This window comes from Mesoplodon bidens, assembly GCF_964165515.1.
Source record: "Mesoplodon bidens genome assembly, chromosome: 2".
Taxonomy (NCBI): Eukaryota; Metazoa; Chordata; class Mammalia; order Artiodactyla; family Ziphiidae; genus Mesoplodon; species Mesoplodon bidens.
In genome coordinates, this window is record NC_138177.1 from 105,805,804 (window position 1) to 105,823,916 (window position 18,113).

The following is an 18,113-nucleotide window of genomic DNA, read 5'->3' on the forward strand; positions in this document are numbered from 1 at the left end:
CTTGGGAAAATTATTTAACCTCTTTGGGTGTTAGTCTTATCTTTAAAATTAAGGGATTAAATTGGGTGACCTTTAATATCTCTCCAGTTCTTAAACCTATGATTCTTACAATCTCTATGATATGTGAGACTATAACCTAGTTTGTGGGATATAGCTGGTTTGTAATATAGATTTGCTTTTTATCTGTGTCTGTCATTAAATTAAAGAGATAATGCATATAAATTCTTCAGCTTTGGGCCTGGTTCATCATTTCTCCAGGTCCTGCCATTAATAGCACCATTTCTCTGGGTCATGCTACTATACTAATAGCAGTCTGTTAAAACATGTGAGAAATAATTCTGGCCACAGAGTTGTTTGTTCAAGTGGCTGTATGTAGAAATGGTAAACTTGGGATTTTCTAAAAACAATTAATTTCATGTGTGTGTTGTTTTTGACTTCTATTGCCACTCTTTCCTTCATTCATTCACTCTACTGCTTTCTCTGACCATAATTTAAGATCTTAGGTAGGCAAGGGCTGGAGTACCCATCACCCCTTATGACACCATGGCAGCCATTAGGCCCAATATCAGATCAAGAAAAATCCCCTGATCTTACCTAGACTATCAGAACATTTATCCAATTTGTTCAAAGCCTGAAAATATTATTACAACATGAACAGAAGGTGTAAGAGTGTCAGCCCTCTTATTTTTATCTCTCTTCAACCTGTAGCCCTCTAACTTACTCCGTGTATGGCTGCTCTGTTCCCTGCCCTTCTCCACACCAGAGTTTGTCCTTCCCTCTGTCTACTTTCATGTTGTCTTTAGTTTTTCTACTTTTGTTTCTTTCCCACCCACTATTCCAAATATGATTTGTATTATGATATAAAAGTCTCATCTAGATACTTTAAACCCCAATAATAACTGTATCCCTCTTTTACTGAATGCCCCCCCCACCTTTTTTACAGAAGCTGTATAATATAGTAGTTCAACTTACAGGATCTAGAGATTATCTGTCTAGGTTCAAATCCTAGCTCATTTAATAGTTGTATGACTTTTCATAGTATACTTACCCAGTTCATCTCAATTCCCTCACCTGGTTATATTTTAGGGATTTTAGGGTTAAATGAGATAATATATATAAAGCTCTTAGCATAATATCTGGTACTGTTATTAATAGTAATTGAGTATATTCATTATACTTTTTACACATTAGTCCTTGGTGGCAAAACATACTTAAAATGTATTCAAATACTGCTCTTAAGAATGTTTTAAGAAAAACATGGCAATTTTTATCATCTGTATTCCAGGTGCAAAAAGAGAAGAAGAAAAAATGTCAGAAATTATGAGAAAGCATGTTGAATTGTAAAATTTAAATTGTAAGGGACCTTTGTGCAATTTCTCATTTTACAATGAAAGAAGCCAAGGCTCAGAGATTAAATGACTTGCCCAAAATCACATATCTAATTAATAGCAGGGCTAGAAATAGATTCCATATCTCTTGATTCCCAGGCAATACCATTTCTATAAAATGAAATTGACTTTTAGTTATCAGTGGAGAATTGAAAATCAAACCTGTAATATACAAACTCTTTCAACTTTCCACCCCCCCAACTATTATATTTCTCTGTTTCTGCACCCATCCATAACTCTCTATTTATTTTGAAAGAAGAATTATCTTTTCTTCTATTCAAAGTTTATCTCTCCACCTGTAATCGTAATCTTTCCAATTCTGCCCCCTCTGGGTCTTTAGGAGACCAGCTATCTCTCTCCTCTTGCCCTTATTTTCAGTATCTTCTCCCTGTGGCCTCTTCCTTTTCAGCATATAAATATGCTCAAGTCTCTTCCTTCTTTAGCTGCCAGTCCCCATCTAGCCAGATGGTCTTCTTCTCTTTATATTTCCACTGCATTTTGTACCTACTTCTCTTTTCAGGACATAGCATACTGTGTATGTGTATCAAGGCACAAAAGTAGAATAATGTGTGCTGGAGTTGTAGGTACAGTTGAAGGATAGAGAAGGATTTGGATAGTGAAGAAAAGGATAGAGGTTATTTAAAGTGAAGGAAACTCACTTTAAATTTTACTGGGGCATTTTACTGGAGCAAACTTCTACTAGCTTGTGAGATGATTATTAAATTCTGGGGCATCTTTCAGGCATTATTAAAGTTTAATTATATAAACTTTCAATTAAGTTATAAATAAAACACAAAGGTTATAAATATTAGAAACTAACCATTTCCTAATTATTCTACTACATTTTACTGTTATCTGTATTCTTGAGATTATTTGCATCAATATTTGTATCTGTATGGTGGAAATACTGTATAAAGGGGTGCTATTGTGCATTTCTTCCCAACTTTGCATTCAGTTACGTCACACTGGTAGCTTGAAATCAGTCATGGTGGGAATACTTATAGAATGGAAATCAGCAAACACTACAAATCAGGGCTTAACTTATTGTTTTGTTTATTGGTTATACTTAAGAAAGTGATGGAGAAAATGATAGTAGTGCAGATTTAATTTATCAGTGTGTCATGTCTGTAGCCCTTACATTGTGGATAGCAAGAAAAATTGAAGGAATATTCGTCTAGCATTTGAAAATTATTATCTAATTCAGCAAGGAAATTGCTTAAGGCTATGGGTGAATGAGTGAAATCCCAACATATGTCTTTATTGTTTTACTTTTATTAAAGTCAACAAAAATATCAAACAATGTTCGAATTGACAAATGAATGTGAGAACTACATTCATTTATCAATTGCAACCATAGGTTGATACAGATACAAGAATTTGGCAAAATTCAATGAAAACATTCAGTGATAATCAATTAGATATATGGAATTTACAGTTAAGCATGCTGTATATTTTATCATTATTTGTAAATTGTGTGCTATACATCCTTTACATATAATACATATATATGCATAAAATTTTTTGGAGAAGCAAGTTATTAAATATTTATTAACCACTGCTATGGAAAACTGCACAAGTAAAGGCATTTAGTCCCCATAACAATCATATGTATTAGGTACTATTATTTATTTATTTATCTATTTATTTATTTATTTATTTATTTGGTTGGTTGGTTGTGTTGGGTCTTAGTTGCGGCAGGCAGGCTCCTTAGTTGTGGTTCGCCGGCTCCTAAGTTGTGGCATGCGAACTCTTAGTTGTGGCATGCATGTGGCATCTAGTTCCCAGACCAAGGATCGAACCCGGGCCCCTTGAATTGGGAGCGGGGAGTCTTAACCATGCCACCAGGGAAGTTCCATGTTAGGTACTATTATTATCCCCATTTTGCAGAGGAGAAAACTAGGCTCAGAGTTTAAATGACTTGTCTAAGATCATCCAACTAGTAAATGATAGAGGTAGAATTTTCACGCAGGTAGTCTGGCTCTAAACCCAGGCTATAAACAATGGATAACACTGAGGATATTTTAGCAGGAGAAAAATAACAATATATTTTCATAACAATACTCAAAATTAACTACTTGTAGGGAGAAGAGATGGGGGAGGAAGCCCATTTTAGAAGCTATTACAATCCAATCTTGGAGTAAGATTATTCTTAGGTAGGAATTAAGAGGGAAAATTAATTCTGTCTATAAGAATACCTTGAAAATTAAATTTAGTGCAGCAATCACTACATGTAATACAGTAAATAGAATTGTTGAATACAATACTCAGCAATGCTTTAGAACACTACTACTCAAGACCTCTGTTTAGTAGTTGAAAGATGTGTTTGATATGTCAATAGATAATGATGCTTAAGGTTTAAAAAGTGCCTATACTCATTTATACGTACACATGACAGATTTTTCTAGATGGACCTATTCTACAACTTCAAATGAGAAAGCCCCTCAAACAATGCTGTTCAACAGAAATCTTAATGCATCTGAAAACCAGGATTTGACAGATGCGGTTAAAAGTAATTCTTCATTTTCAGAAGTTTTGAATGTGAACTTTGAATTGGGAAATGAAGTTTGGGATGATTTTGATGATGAAAACTTAATAGAAGTTACTAGCTTTTCAGCTGATACCGAGAAGACAAAAACATCAGGTAAATAGCATGAAATATATTTCATTTGTATGTATGTATTTTTGTATATATGTGTGTATTGTATTTGAAATATATGTTGGAATGAAATAATTTTATGAGAAATTATTTGAATATTTTTCAGTTAAGCTTTTGGGACTAATTTTCTTTGTCTTTTTTGTGTGCTTGTTTAATTAGTTTCAGTTTGTTAAGATTATAATTTTTAGCAAAAGTAAAATTTGACCCTCCCACAAATAACATTTCCTATCCCTAGGGACAGAGGTCAAGGTTATTCCATGATGACGATATAGCAAATGAGCTTTTTTCTATTCTATTGCTCCTTATCTTGTTAAAGGCTCTATTCAAATTCAGATTGTTTATCGAATTTTCCCTCATAAAACAGACTATCCTGCTCTCCATTTTAAGATCTCACGTAGTCTGGTAATGTTTGTGAAAAACAAAAATGTTCCAATTTAAAAAATATTCTTTTTTCACATGCTAGCAAAAAACATAAAAAGGTAACTTTTATTTCTAGTAGAAATATTGACTTTTCAAGTATAAATAAATAACAGGAAAAGATTAGTTTCTCTTGTATTAGATATTGTGTTTAAATCATATACAATCCAAAAATAATGGGACTAGGCCTTTGAGTTACTGGTGAATTCACTCTATTTCACCAAACCAGAGAAGTGAAAATCTTGGTAAGTATAGACAAGATAGGGAGATGGAGATACTCTTTCCCAGGATGGCTGACAGATGGAAATCAGTCCCTTGCAGACCATTGAAAATATTGAATGGACTTCGACTTGATGATTTACATGGCTTAAAAATAAATAAATAAATAAATAAATAAATAAATAAATAAATAAATAAATAAATGATAGTGGTTGGGGACCTTTTAATATAGTGACTAATAAGCTAACCTATGTGTTTTGTAGTTTTACTCAATTAGCTTCCCTCCTTTGTTTTGTCTATGCACATTAAATTTGATTATTGAGAAGAATTTTTCATTCTCTCCTTAACCAGATCATACCTGTTTGGAGAGATATTCTACTCTAGAATAGAATACAGATATTCTATTCAATATATTTCAAAATGTTATCTCTTTACCTAGGATTTGGAAACACTTTGAGTTCAAGAACCAGGGAAAGTAAGCTACCCTTCCAAGAATCAAAAAGCAAATTCCAAAGAGAAATGTCAAACAGGCAAGTTTTAGAACTTTATTTTCAAATACTTACAACTTTATATCCTTCTGACATGTAAGTGGAGATGGGGGTCAAGTCATTAGATGTCAGAGAAGCAATAGGGTATTAGCCAACTTAAAGCCTCTTAACCTTATAGCTGTGTTTCTCAAAGTGCTGTTGTCAGACCACCTAAAAATCAAAATTACCCAGCGGTGCACATTAAAAATGCACATTCCTGGGCCCCATGCTAGACTTACTGAATCATGGTCTCTGGGGCTGGAGCTGAGGAATCTTCACTTTTTATAAGATGTGAAAACTGAATAGGAGTTTGACAGGTAGAAAAGAGGAGACTAAGGCATTCCAGGTAGAAGAGTACATGTAAAGGGATAAGGCTTGAAAAGGCATCCCATGCTCAAGGGTCAGTAAAGTGTGGTCTATGTAGCCATAGAATTAAGGCTGAGATTGCTGAGGTCTGTGAGGGGCCATGAATGCCATATTTAGATACCTGTGCTGTATCCAGTAGGTCAGGGGTCACAAGCTCAAACTGCCTTTGGGATTTCATGGGCCAAGGTTAACTGTAGAGTGTCCCATCTAAAGGGAATAATCACTACTCAGCTCCAACCAGTTGTTGCTGTACAGGAAATGTGAGTCTAGTGTTGTCAGATATCCTGATTTTTCAAAAAGCTAAGATCTAAAATTTATGTGACATCTCCTGACTTTTAAATTTTTTTAACATCTTTATTGGAGTATAATTGCTTTACAATTGTGTGTTAGTTTCTGCTTTATAACAAAGTGAATCAGTTATACATATACATATGTCCCCGTATTTCTTCCCTCTTGCATCTCTGTCCCTCCCACCCTCCTTATCCCACCCCTCTAGATGGTCACAAAGCAACGAGCTGATCTCCTTGTGCTATGTGGCTGCTTCCCACTAGCTATTTTATGTTTGGTAGTGTATATATGTCCATGCCACTCTCTAACTTTGTCCCAGCTTACCCTTCCCCCTCCTCATATCCTCAAGTCCATTCTCTAGTAGGTCTGTATCTTTATTCCCATCTTGCCCCTAGGTTATTCATGAACATTTTTTTTAGAGTCCATATATATGTGTTAGCATACGGTATTTGTTTTTCTCTTTTTGACTTACTTCACTCTGTATGACAGTCTCTAGGTCCATCCACCTCACTACAAATAACTCAGTTTCGTTCCTTTTTATGGCTGAGTAATATTCCATTGTATATATGTGCCACATCTTCTTTATCCATTCATCTATGGATGGACACTTGGGTTGCTTCCATGTCCTGGCTACTGTAAACAGGGCTGCAATGAACATTTTGGTACATGACTCTTTTTGAATTATGGTTTACTCAGGGTATATGCCCAGTGGTGGGATTGCTGAGTCATATGGTAGTTCTATTTTTAGTTTTTTAAGGAACGTCCATACTGCTCTCCATAGTGGCTGTATCAATTTACATTCCCTCCAACAGTGCAAGAGGGTTCCCTTTTCTGCACACCCTGTCCAGCATTTATTGTTTGTAGATTTTTTGATGATGGCCATTCTGACTGGTGTGAGGTGATATCTCATTGCAGTTTTGATTTGCATTTCTCTAATGATTAGTGATGTGGAACATCCTTTCATGTGTCTGTTGGCAATCTGTATGTCTTCTTTGGAGAAATGTCTATTTAGGTCTTCTGCCCATTTTTGGATTGGGTTGTTTGTTTTTTTAATGTTGAGCTGCATGAGCTGCTTGTAAAATTTGGTGATTAATCCTTTGTCAGTTGCTTCATTTGCAAATATTTCTCCCATTCTGAGGGTTGTCTTTTCGTCTTGTTTATGGTTTCCTTTGCTGTGCAAAAGCTTTCAAGTTTCATTAGGTCCCATTTGTTTATTTATTTTATTTCCATTTCTCTAGGAGGTGGGTCAAAAAGGATCTTGGTGTGATTTATGTCATAGAGTGTTCTGCCTATGTTTTCCTCTAAGACTTTGATGGTGTCTGACCTTACATTTAGGTCTTTAATCCATTTTGAGTTTATTTTTGTGTATGGCGTTAGGAAGTGTTCTAATTTCATTCTTTTACATGTAGCGGTCCAGTTTTCCCAGCACCACTTATTAAAGAGGCTGTCTTTTCTCCACTGTATATTCTTGCCTCCTTTATCAAAGATAAGGTGACCATATGTGTGTGGTTTTATCTCTGGGCTTTCTATCCTGTTCCATTGATCTATATTTGTTTCTGTGCCAGTACCATACTGTCTTGATTACTGTACCTTTGTAGTATAGTCTGAAGTCAGGGAGCCTGATTCCTCCAGCTCCGTTTTTCTGTCTTAAGGTTGCTTTGGCTATTCCGGGTCTTTTGTGTTTCCACACAAATTATGAAATTTTTTGTTCTAGTTCTGTGAAAAATGCCAGTGGTAGTTTGATAGGGATTGCATTGAATCTGTAGATTGCTTTGGGTAGTAGAGTCATTTTCACAATGTTCATTCTTCCAATCCAAGAACATGGTATATCTCTCCATCTATTTGTATCATCTTTAATTCCTTTCACCGGTGTCTTATAGTTTTCTGCATACAGGTCTTTTGTCTCCTTAGGTAGGTTTATTTCTAGGTATTTTATTCTTTTTGTTGCAATGGTAAATGGGAGTGTTTCCTAAATTTCTCTTTAAGATTTTTCATCATTAGTGAATAGGAATGCAAGAGATTTCTGTGCATTAATTTTGTATCCTGCTACTTTACCAAATTCATTGATTAGCTCTAGTAGTTTTCTGGTAGCATCTTTAGGATTCTCTATGTTTAGTATCATGTCATCTGCAAACAGTGACAGCTTTACTTATTCTTTTCCAATTTGGATTCCTTTTATTTCCTTTTCTTCTCTGATTGCTGTGGCTAAAACTTCCAAAATTATGTTGAATAATAGTGGTGAGAGTGGGTAGCCTTGTCTTGTTACTGATCTTAGTAGAAATGGTTTCAGTTTTTCACCATTGAGGATGATGTTGAGTGCGTTTTTCATATATGGCCTTTATTATGTTGAGGAAAGTTCCCTCTATGCCTACTTTCTGGAGGGTTTTTATCATAAATGGATATTGAATTTTGTTGAAAGCTTTTTGTGCATCTATTGAGATGATCATATGATTTTTCTCCTTCAATTTCTTAATATGGTGTATCATGTTGATTGATTTGCATATATTGAAGAATCCTTGCATTCCTGGGATAAACCCCACTTGATCATAGTGTATTATCCTTTCAGTGTGCTGTTGGATTCTGTTTGCTAGTATTTTGTTGAGGATTTTTGCATATATGTTCATCAGTGATATTGGCCTGTAGTTTCTTTCCTTGTGACATCTTTGTCTGGTTATGGTATCAGAGTGAAGGTGTTTGGGAGTGTTCCTACCTCTGCTATATTTTGGAAGAGTTTGAGAAGGATAGGTGTTAGCTCTTCTCTAAATGTTTGATAGAATTCTCCTGTGAAGCCATCTGGTCCTGGGCTCTTGTTTGTTGGAAGATTTTTTTTTTTTTTTTTTGCAGTACACGGCCTCTCACTGTTGTGTCCTCTCCCGTTGCGGAACACAGGCTCTGGACGTGCAGGCTCAGCAGCCATGGCTCACGGGCCCAGCCGCTCCGTGGCATGTGGAATCTTCACAGACCGGGGCATGAACCCGTGTCCCCTGCATCGGCAGGCGGACTCTCAACCAGTGTGCCACCAGTGAAGCCCCTTGTTGGAAGATATTTTAATCACACTTTCAATTTCAGTGCTTATGACTGGTCTATTTATATTTCTATTTCTTCCTGGTTCAGTCTCGGGAGGTTGTGCGTATCTAAGAATTTGTCTATTTCTTCCAGTTTATCCTTTTTATTGGCATACAGTTGCTTGTAGTGATCTCTTATGATCCTTTGTATTTCTGCAGTGTCAGTTGTTACTTCTCCTTTTTCATTTCTCATTCTATTGATTTGAGTCTTCTCCCTTTTTTTCTTGATGAGTTTGGCTAATGGTTTATCAATTTTGTTAATCTTCTCAAAGAACCAGCTTTTAGTTTTATTGATCTTTGCTACTGATTTCTTCATTTATTTTTCATTTATTTCTGATCTGATCTTTATGATTTCTTTCCTTCTGCTAATTTTGAAGGTTGTTGTTCTTCTTTCTCTAATTACTTTAGGTGTAAGTTTAGGTTGTTTATTTGAGGTATTTCATGTTTGTTAAGGTAAGATTGTATTGCTATAAACTTCCCTCTTAGAACTGCTTTTCCTGCATCCCATAGGTTTTGGGTATCATGTTTTCATTGTCATTTGTTTCTAGGTATTTTTTAATTTCCTCTTTGATATCTTCAGTGATCTCTTGGTTATTAAGCAGTGTGTTGTTTAGCCTCCACGTGTTTGTATTTCTTACAGATTTTTCTGTGTAATTGATATCTAGTTGCACCGTGTTGTGGTCAGAAAAGATACTTGATACCATTTCAATTTTATTAAATTTACCAAGGCTTGATTTGTGACCCAAGATATGATCTATCCTGGAGAATGTTCCATGAGCACTTGAGAAGAATGTGTATTCTATTGTTTTTGGATGGAATGTCCTATAAATATCAATTCAGTCCATCTTGTTTAATGTATCATTTAAAGCTTGTTTTTCCATATTTATTTTCATTTTGGATGATCTGTCCATTGGTGAAAATGAGGTGTTAAAGTCCCCTACTATGATTGTGTTACTGTCGATTTCCCCTTTTATGGCTGTTAGCATTTCCCTGATGTATTGAGGTGCTCCTATGTTGGGTGCATAAATATTTACAATTGTTATATCTTCTTCTTGGATTGATCCCTTGATCATTATGTAGTGTCCTTCTTTGTCTCTTGTAATAGTCTTTATTTTAAAATCTATTTTGTCTGATATGAGAATTGCTACTCAGCTTTCTATAGATTTCCATTTGCATGGAATATCTTTTTCCATCCCCTTACTTTCAGTCTGTATGTGTCCCTAGGTGTGAAGTGGGTCTCTTGTAGACAGCATATATACGGGTCTTGTTTTTGTATCCATTCAGCCAATCTATGTCTTTGGTTGCAGCATTTATTCCTTTACATTTAAGGTAATTATCGATATGTATGTTTCTATTACTATTGTCTTAATTGTTTTGGGTTTGTTATTATAGGTCTTTTCCTTCTCTTTTGTTTCCTGCCTAGAGAAGTCCCTTCAGCATTTGTTGTAGAGCTGGTTTGGTGGTGCTGAATTCTCTTAGCTTTTGCTTGTCTGTAAAGCTTTTAATTTCTCCAGCAAGTCTGAATGAGATCCTTGCTGGGTAGAGTAATGTTGGTTGTAGGTTTTTCTCCTTTATCACTTTAAATATGTCCTGCCACTCCCTTCTGGCCTGCAGAGTTTCTGCTGAAGGATCAGCTGTTAACCTTATGGGGATTCCCTTATGTTTTATTTGTTGTTTTTCCCTTGCTGCTTTTAATATTTGTTCTTTGTATTTAATTTTTGATAGTTTGATTAATATGTGTCTTGGCGTGTTTCTCCTTGGATTTATCCTGTAGGGACTCTCTGTGCTTCCTGGACTTGATTGACTATTTCCTTTCCCATATTAGGGAAGTTTTCAACTATAATCTCTTCAAATATTTTCTCAGTCCCTTTCTTTTTCTCTGCTTCTTCTGGGACCCCTATAATTCGAACGTTGGTGCTTTTAATGTTGTCCCAGAGGTCTCTGAGACTGTCTTCAATTCTTTTCATTCTTTTTTCTTTATTCTGCTCTGTGGTAGTTATTTCCACTATTTTATCTTGCAGGTCACTTATCCATTCTTCTGCCTCAGTTATTCTGCTATTGATCCCTTCTAGAGAATTTTTAATATCATTTATTGTTTTGTTCATCACTGTTTGTTTTCTCTTTACTTCTTCTAAGTCCTTGTTAAACGTTTCTTGTATTTTCTCCATTCTATTTCCAAGATTTTGGATCATCTTTACTATCATTACTCTGAATTCTTTTTCAGGTAGACTGCCTATTTCTGCTTCATTTGTTAGGTCTGGTGGGTTTTTGCCTGGCTCCTTCATCTGCTGTGTGTTTCTCTGTGTTCTCATTTTGCTTAACTTACTGTGGTTGGGGTCTTCTTTTTGCAGGCTGCAGGTTCTTAGTTTCCATTGTTTTTGGTGTCTGTCCCCAGTGGCTAAGGTTGGTTCAGTGGGTTGTGTAGGCTTCCTGGTGGAGGGGACTAGTGCCTGTGTTCTGATGGATGAGGCTGGATGTTGTCTTTCTGTTGGGCACATCCACGTCTGGTGGTGTGTTTTGGGGTGTCTGTGGCCTTATTATGATTTTAGGCAGCCTCTCTGCTAATGGATGGGGTTTTGTTCCTGTCTTGCTAGTTGTTAGGCATAGGGTGTCCAGCATTGTAGCTTTCTGGTTGTTGAGTGGAGCTGGGTCTTGGCGCTGAGATGGAGATCTCTGGGAGATTTTTGCTGTTTGATATTACGTGGAGCTGGGAGGTCTCTTGTGCAGCAACGTCCTGAACTCGGCTCTCCCACCTCAGTGACACAGCCCTGACGCCTGGCTGTAACACCAAGAGCCTGTCCTCCACACGGCTCAGAATAAAAGGGAGAAAAAAAAAAGAAGAAGGAAAGAAAGAAAATAAAATAAAATAAAATAGTTATTAAAATAAAAAATAATTATTAAGAAAAAAATTTATGTATTAAAAAAATTAAAACGGACAGACAGAACCCTAGGACAAATGGTAAAAGCAAAGCTATACAGACAAAATCACACAGGGAAGCATACACATACACACTCACAAAAAGAAAAAGCGAAAAAAAAATATATATCGTTGCTCCCAAAGTCCACCTCCTCAATTTGGGATGATTCGTTGTCTATTCATGTATTCCACAAATGCAGGGTACATGAAGTTGATTGTGGAGATTTAATACGCTGCTTCTGAGGCTGCTGGGAGATATTTCCCTTTCTCTTCTTTGTTCGCACAGCTCCTGGTGTTCAGCTTTGGATTTGGACCCACCTCTGCATGTAGTTTCCCTGAGGGCGATGGTTCTTGGCTCAGACAGGACGGGGTTAAAGGAGCAGCTGATTCGGGGGCTCTGGCTCACTCAGGCCGGAGGGAGGGAGGGGTACGGATGCAGGGCGACCTATGGTGGCAGAGGCTGGTGTGACGTTGCACCAGCCTGAGACGCGCCGTGCATTCTCACAGGGAAGTTGTCCCTGGATCCCGGGACCCTGGCAGTAGCGGGCTGCACAGGCTCCCGGGAGGGGTGGTGTGGACAGTGACTTGTGCTCGCACACAGGCTTCTTGGTGGCGCAGCAGCAGCCTTAGTGTCTCGTGCCCGTCTCTGGGGTCCATGCTGATAGCCGCGGCTCGTGCCTGTCTCTGGAGTTCCTTTAAGTGGTGCTCTTAATCCCCTCTCCTCGTGCACCAGGAAACAAAGAGGCAAGAAAAAGTCTCTTGCCTCTTCGGCAGCTCCAGACCTTTTTCCCAGACTCCCTCCCGGCTAGCCGTGACGCAGTAGCCCTCTTAGGCTGTGTTCACGCAGCCAACCTCTAGTCCTCTCCCTGGGATCCGACCTCGGAAGCCTGAGCCTCAGCTCCCAGCCCCCGCCTGCCCCGGCGGGTGAGCAGACAAGCCTCTCGGGCTGGTGAGTGCTGGTCGGCACCGATCCTCTGTGCGGGAATCTCTCCGCTTTGCCCTCCGCACCCCTGTTGCTGCGCTCTCCTCCGTGGCTCTGAAGCTTACCCCGTCCGACACCCGCAGTCTCCACCCACAAAGGGGCTTCCTAGTGTGTGGAAACCTTTCCTCCTTCACAGCTCCATCCCACTGGTGCAGGTCCCGTCCCTATCCTTTTGTCTCTGCTTTTTCTTTTTTCTTTTGCCCTACCCAGGTACGTGGGGAGTTTCTTGCCTTTTGGGAGGTCTGAGGTCTTTTACCAGCGTTCAGTAGGTGTTCTGTAGGAGTTGTTCCACGTGTAGATGTATTTCTGATGTATTTGTGGGGAGGAAGGTGATCTCCGCGTCTTACTCTTCCACCATCTTGAAGCTCTCCTGCCTTTTATATTTTGACAACTAATTTTTTAAAATGTGATATGGTCTGCAGCACCCTCTCTCCAAAAAATAATAATAATGCTTGTAGACTGTATGTAGCCTAGAGGCCTCTAGTTTTTGATCTCCATAGTGAGCCAGTGAGGGCCCATCCAAAATATTTAAGCACAGTTTATATAATTTAATCAGAAAAAGTCATTCTAGCAGTGATATCTAGAATGATTTGTAGAGGGTGGGACCAGCAGTGGCATGGAGGCCAATGAGAAAGGCAGGCTATGATGAGGCCTCAACTAGGGTAGAGGTGATGGAAACTGAGAGGTAGAATTGGATTTTTCAAATAGTTCATAGATAACACAGATTAGATTTAGCAATTGCTAGAATATGGTAGTAAAGGAAGAGGGAAGAATAAATGGCAAGTGGGTAGACTGAGGTATTTATCTGAGAATATAGAACATAGACGTTTGGGAAAAAAATAATAACTTTAGAAATGTTCAACTTAAAGTATCTTTTTTAAAAATTTTATTTTATTTTTTATACAGCAGGTTCTTATTATCTATTTTATACATATTAGTGTATATATATTAATCTCAATCTCCCAATTCATCACACCACCACCACTGCCCATCCCTGCAACTTATAGTATCTTTGTAGAAATGTAAAATGCATTTGGATATTGGACCTGATTAGAACTCAAGGAAGAGAAATTATAGCCAGAGCCAAAACTTTCCCGCAGAGAAGAAACACTGATAACTTTTTATTCATGGTCCAATTTTCTACTTAAGGATTATTTATGTCTCCTGCTTTAAAAAAATTTTAAATTTGTGGTGTCTTTTGAAACTCTTGCTGTTATTTAGTCATTTTACTGAACATTAGTATCAACATCACAGAATCATAGATTTCAGAGAATTCCAGAGTTGAAGGGGGCTTAACTTAAATGTCATTTAGTCTCCCCATCACTGGATCCTTGAATAACCATCCAACATCACTGGCAAGTAATCATGCTATTTCTACCAAGACAACTCCAGTGTCCAGGAGCTTATTCACTCTTCAGTACTTGTTCCATGTTTGGATCTCTCAAATCACTCAATAGCTTTTAAAAATATTTGCCTAAAATTTGTTTTTTTATCATTTCCATTCATTGTTTCTAACTGAGTCATACGGAATAAACAGATTAGAAACATCAAAGTGGAACAAAGCTGGGGGTATAGAGAAAATAGGCAAATCACAAGTAGGAAGATAACAAGGCATATGAACAGTTTTGTGCACCACACTTTTAGAAAACTACAAATAATTTTGGGAGAGTTTAGAAGTGACCAACAGAAGATAAGTGGGTTTAAAAAGGAATCCTATCAAGAAACCTCTGAGAAACCAGTGCCAGAAGTTGCTGCTAGGAAGAAGGCCTGTGGGATCTGAGGGTCTGAGATGAAAAGGAAACACATGCTTTTCCTTTCATACCCTTTTTACTATTTTAATTCCTTGCCATTCATCAGAGATAAAGAGATTCAGTTCTTATCAATATATGTGATTCTTCCCTACCCACATCTACTGTTTATTGCTCCTTGTATGACTGTCACATTTTAGCCTGTGTCAACTTAAATTGTCTCCTCCTCATAGCGGCATCCATGACCACCTTTTTAAAGTGGGTTTGTGCCTCCACACTGTTATTTCCTATAATATTACTCATTTCATTTCTTTCATATCACTTCAGGATCTATAATTATATTTATTGTTTATTCATTGTCTGTCCCTCTATAGATGATAATCACCTGAGGATGTGTTTACTATTTGATACTTAGCTCCTAGTATAATGTCTGGCATACACTAGTGAATAATAAATGTTTTTTAATGAATTAATTTAATACAAAAAATTAAAGGTGAATTCTAGTATACAGTTATACATGAACAGATAGGTAGAGATGTCTGTCTACAGTGAGACCAGAATAGGGAAAGGAGACTAAAAGTTAAGCAAGTGGGATTTAGAAAAGATTTACAAACTGCTAGATGATAGATGATTAAGCATAAGACAATTTTAATGAAAATTGTTGAATGACTATTTCTGTAGGCCTTTAAAAGTAGTATTCTTATTTTATTTGGACTATATAAGTTGTTGTTTTGTCTAAAAGAAAGGAGATACACCAAGTTCTCCATGAGTCTAAGAAATGGAGCATTAATTTTGGGGTTGATAAATATGATAAACTCTAATCATATTTTCCAAAGAATCACTGTTGATCTAAATTAGAATGGTTTGTTTCTCTTATTTGCTGTATTTTATAAATAATTCACTTTGATTTTTAGTTTTGTTTCATCACATGAGAAGCCAGATATTTATTTATCAAATTCTGCTATGTCCAAGTTTGCTGCATCCTCCATGACAAAATTACCTCAACAAGCTGGAAATGCAAGTATTATAAGAAGAAGCACTTCTTTGTTTTTCTTTTAAATACCACCTGAATAGTTAAACCTTCAATGATTGCTAATTTTTTTAACCTCAAAATATAGGTCCATTTACAAGAAATAAAACAACAAAGTCTGTCGCCAGAGATTGAAAAGGTGTGCTTTACTCACTCTGAAAAAATATCAAGCTCTTCAAATTTTGTTAAGAAAGTGGATTGCTTTATTAGAAACAGTGAACATAAAAAGGAGATTGATTCCAGGTAAGAACTCTTTAAAAATATTTTGAAACTACACTAGTAAAAACTTTTTACAAAGAAGTTCAGTATTCCTTTTCCCTTGTTTCATTTTAAAGATCAGAACCTAAATGTTTTATTTACTTAAAGACATTAAAATTTTAGACCACTGGTGAGCTAAGCTCCTTAAGATAATTCAAAATATCAAATATCTCAATTTTTGAGAACCCATATATTTGATGCTAGTAATAAAAACATTATATTATGTTGATAAACTTTTTTTTACTGATTTGAATACACTATGTTGATAATATAAAGTGTAAGGTCACTTGAGAAATGAGATCAGCTAATTTTTTTAACATTCAAGTTGTATTTTAGCCACCAAGTTCTGTTACAATTCTACAGATTCAAAGAGAAACTCAGACTAAGTCTAATCAGTGCTCCAACTGCTGGTCATTTTTATGGGTAACTCTAGCAGTTTCACTCTCCTTGAATAGTCAAGGTTTATAGACCTGTTGACACTGATTAAATGGCATTACTTTCCAATATGTTTAAAGAAATATCTAAGATACTTGTCTCTACCTTTCACAGTTTATGAACTCTTAATTTGCCCCAGACTTTTTACAAGGTTATGCACATTGAAATTTGTTTAATAAATTAACCTCTCAGCAATCTTCAAGTTTATCCATTATATATTTATTATTATATTATTTATTGTAAATTTAAAAATAAATTGTGTTACAAAAATAGTTATTTTTACGTTTGCTTTTTCCTCCAGTTGGTATCATCCTGATGATGAAGCTGATGAAATGAAGTCTTTTCTGGGAATATTTGATGGTATTTTCTAAAACAATCAGACAAAAATGCTTTTTATATTAATAAGACAAAGTATTAAAGACACCTAATTACAAAGCATGATTTTTATTTTTAAAAAGTAGTTCATACTTGTTCAGAATTTTTTTTGGGGGGATTTGACTAGCTTTGTTGATTCTTTTGCAACAAAATATTTTGACTGATTTTTTTCCCCATCATATCGATAACTTCATGAAAAGCACTTTTGCAGTGGTTTTGTTTCATAAGTTGATAATTGTTTCATTTAGAAATAATTATTGGTTATTAGTTGGGTTTTGACGGAGACCAATTTTATATTTTCTTAACAAGAAGAAAGGTATTCTGAAAGCAAAATGATGGTAGGTCAGTGAATCTATCGATTTTTCACCATTATTATTTTGTTTTACTAAAGATTTTTAAGAATCCAATGGCTGTCTGAACCTATTGTTATATCATTTCAAGCAACAATAAATGAAACATTAATCAATATAGACTGTTTAACTTGTTTCTTAATGTGAAAAATTATAAAACTTTGTTATGTTGACTTTTACTATAGCAAAAGCTATTTTATGTTATTTTCCAGTGGGATATATCTCAAATTTCTTTACTGTTAAGTAGTATATAGGCACTGTAAGCAATGTTTGTATTTTTATAGTTGGGTTTTGCTTTCTAATCCAGTCTGACCATCTTTGACTGTTTAGACCATTTACATTTTCTAATTTTCCCATGAATCCATAAGTATGGGTTAATTTTATCTTTTTTTCTTATTAGTTACTTATTTTATACATATTAGTGTATATATGTCAATTCCAATCTCCCAATTTATCCGATTACCACCACCACCCACCTCCCACTTTCCCCCATTGGTATCCATATGTTTGTTCTCTACATCTGTGTCTCTATTTCTGCCTTGCAAACTGGTTCATCTGTACCATTTTTCCAGATTCCACATATATGCATTAATATACGATATTTGTTTTTCTCTTACTGACTTACTTCACTCTGTAGGACAGTCTCTAGGTCCATCCACGTCTCTACAAATGACCCAATTTCATTCGTTTTTATGGCTCAGTAATATTCCATTGTATATATGTACCACATCTTCTTTATCCATTTGTCTGTCAATGAGCATTTAGGTTGCTTCCATGACCTGGCTATTGTAAGTAGTGCTGCAATGAACATTGGGATGCCTGTGTCTTTTTGAATTATGGTTTTCTCTGGGTATATGCCCAGTACTGGGATTGCTGGGTCATATAGTAATTCTATTTTTAGTTTTATAAAGAACCTGCATGCTGTTCTCCATAGTGGCTGTTTCCATTTACATTCCCACCAACAGTGCAAGAGGGTTCCCTTTTCTCCACGCCCTCTCCAGCATTTGTTGTTTGTAGATTTTCTGATGATGCCCATTCTAACTGCTGTGAGGTGATACCTCATTGTAGTTTTGATTTGCATTTCTCTAATAA

The 18,113-nt window shown here is 36.2% G+C and overlaps 1 protein-coding gene across 1 annotated transcript in view; it reads left to right on the plus strand.

The window, feature by feature from the left end:
- Nucleotides 1-17,031, plus strand: part of HFM1 (helicase for meiosis 1) — a 132,092-nt gene extending 115,061 nt beyond the window's left edge. Inside the window, exons 34-38 of the mRNA XM_081224097.1 lie at nt 3,916-4,029; nt 5,120-5,210; nt 15,488-15,599; nt 15,692-15,846; nt 16,598-17,031. Coding sequence (XP_081080223.1) covers nt 3,916-4,029; nt 5,120-5,210; nt 15,488-15,599; nt 15,692-15,846; nt 16,598-16,667 — 542 coding nt within the window. The 3' untranslated portion in view covers nt 16,668-17,031. The remainder of the gene's footprint in view (nt 1-3,915; nt 4,030-5,119; nt 5,211-15,487; nt 15,600-15,691; nt 15,847-16,597) is intronic.
- Nucleotides 17,032-18,113: the final 1,082 nt, after the last annotated feature.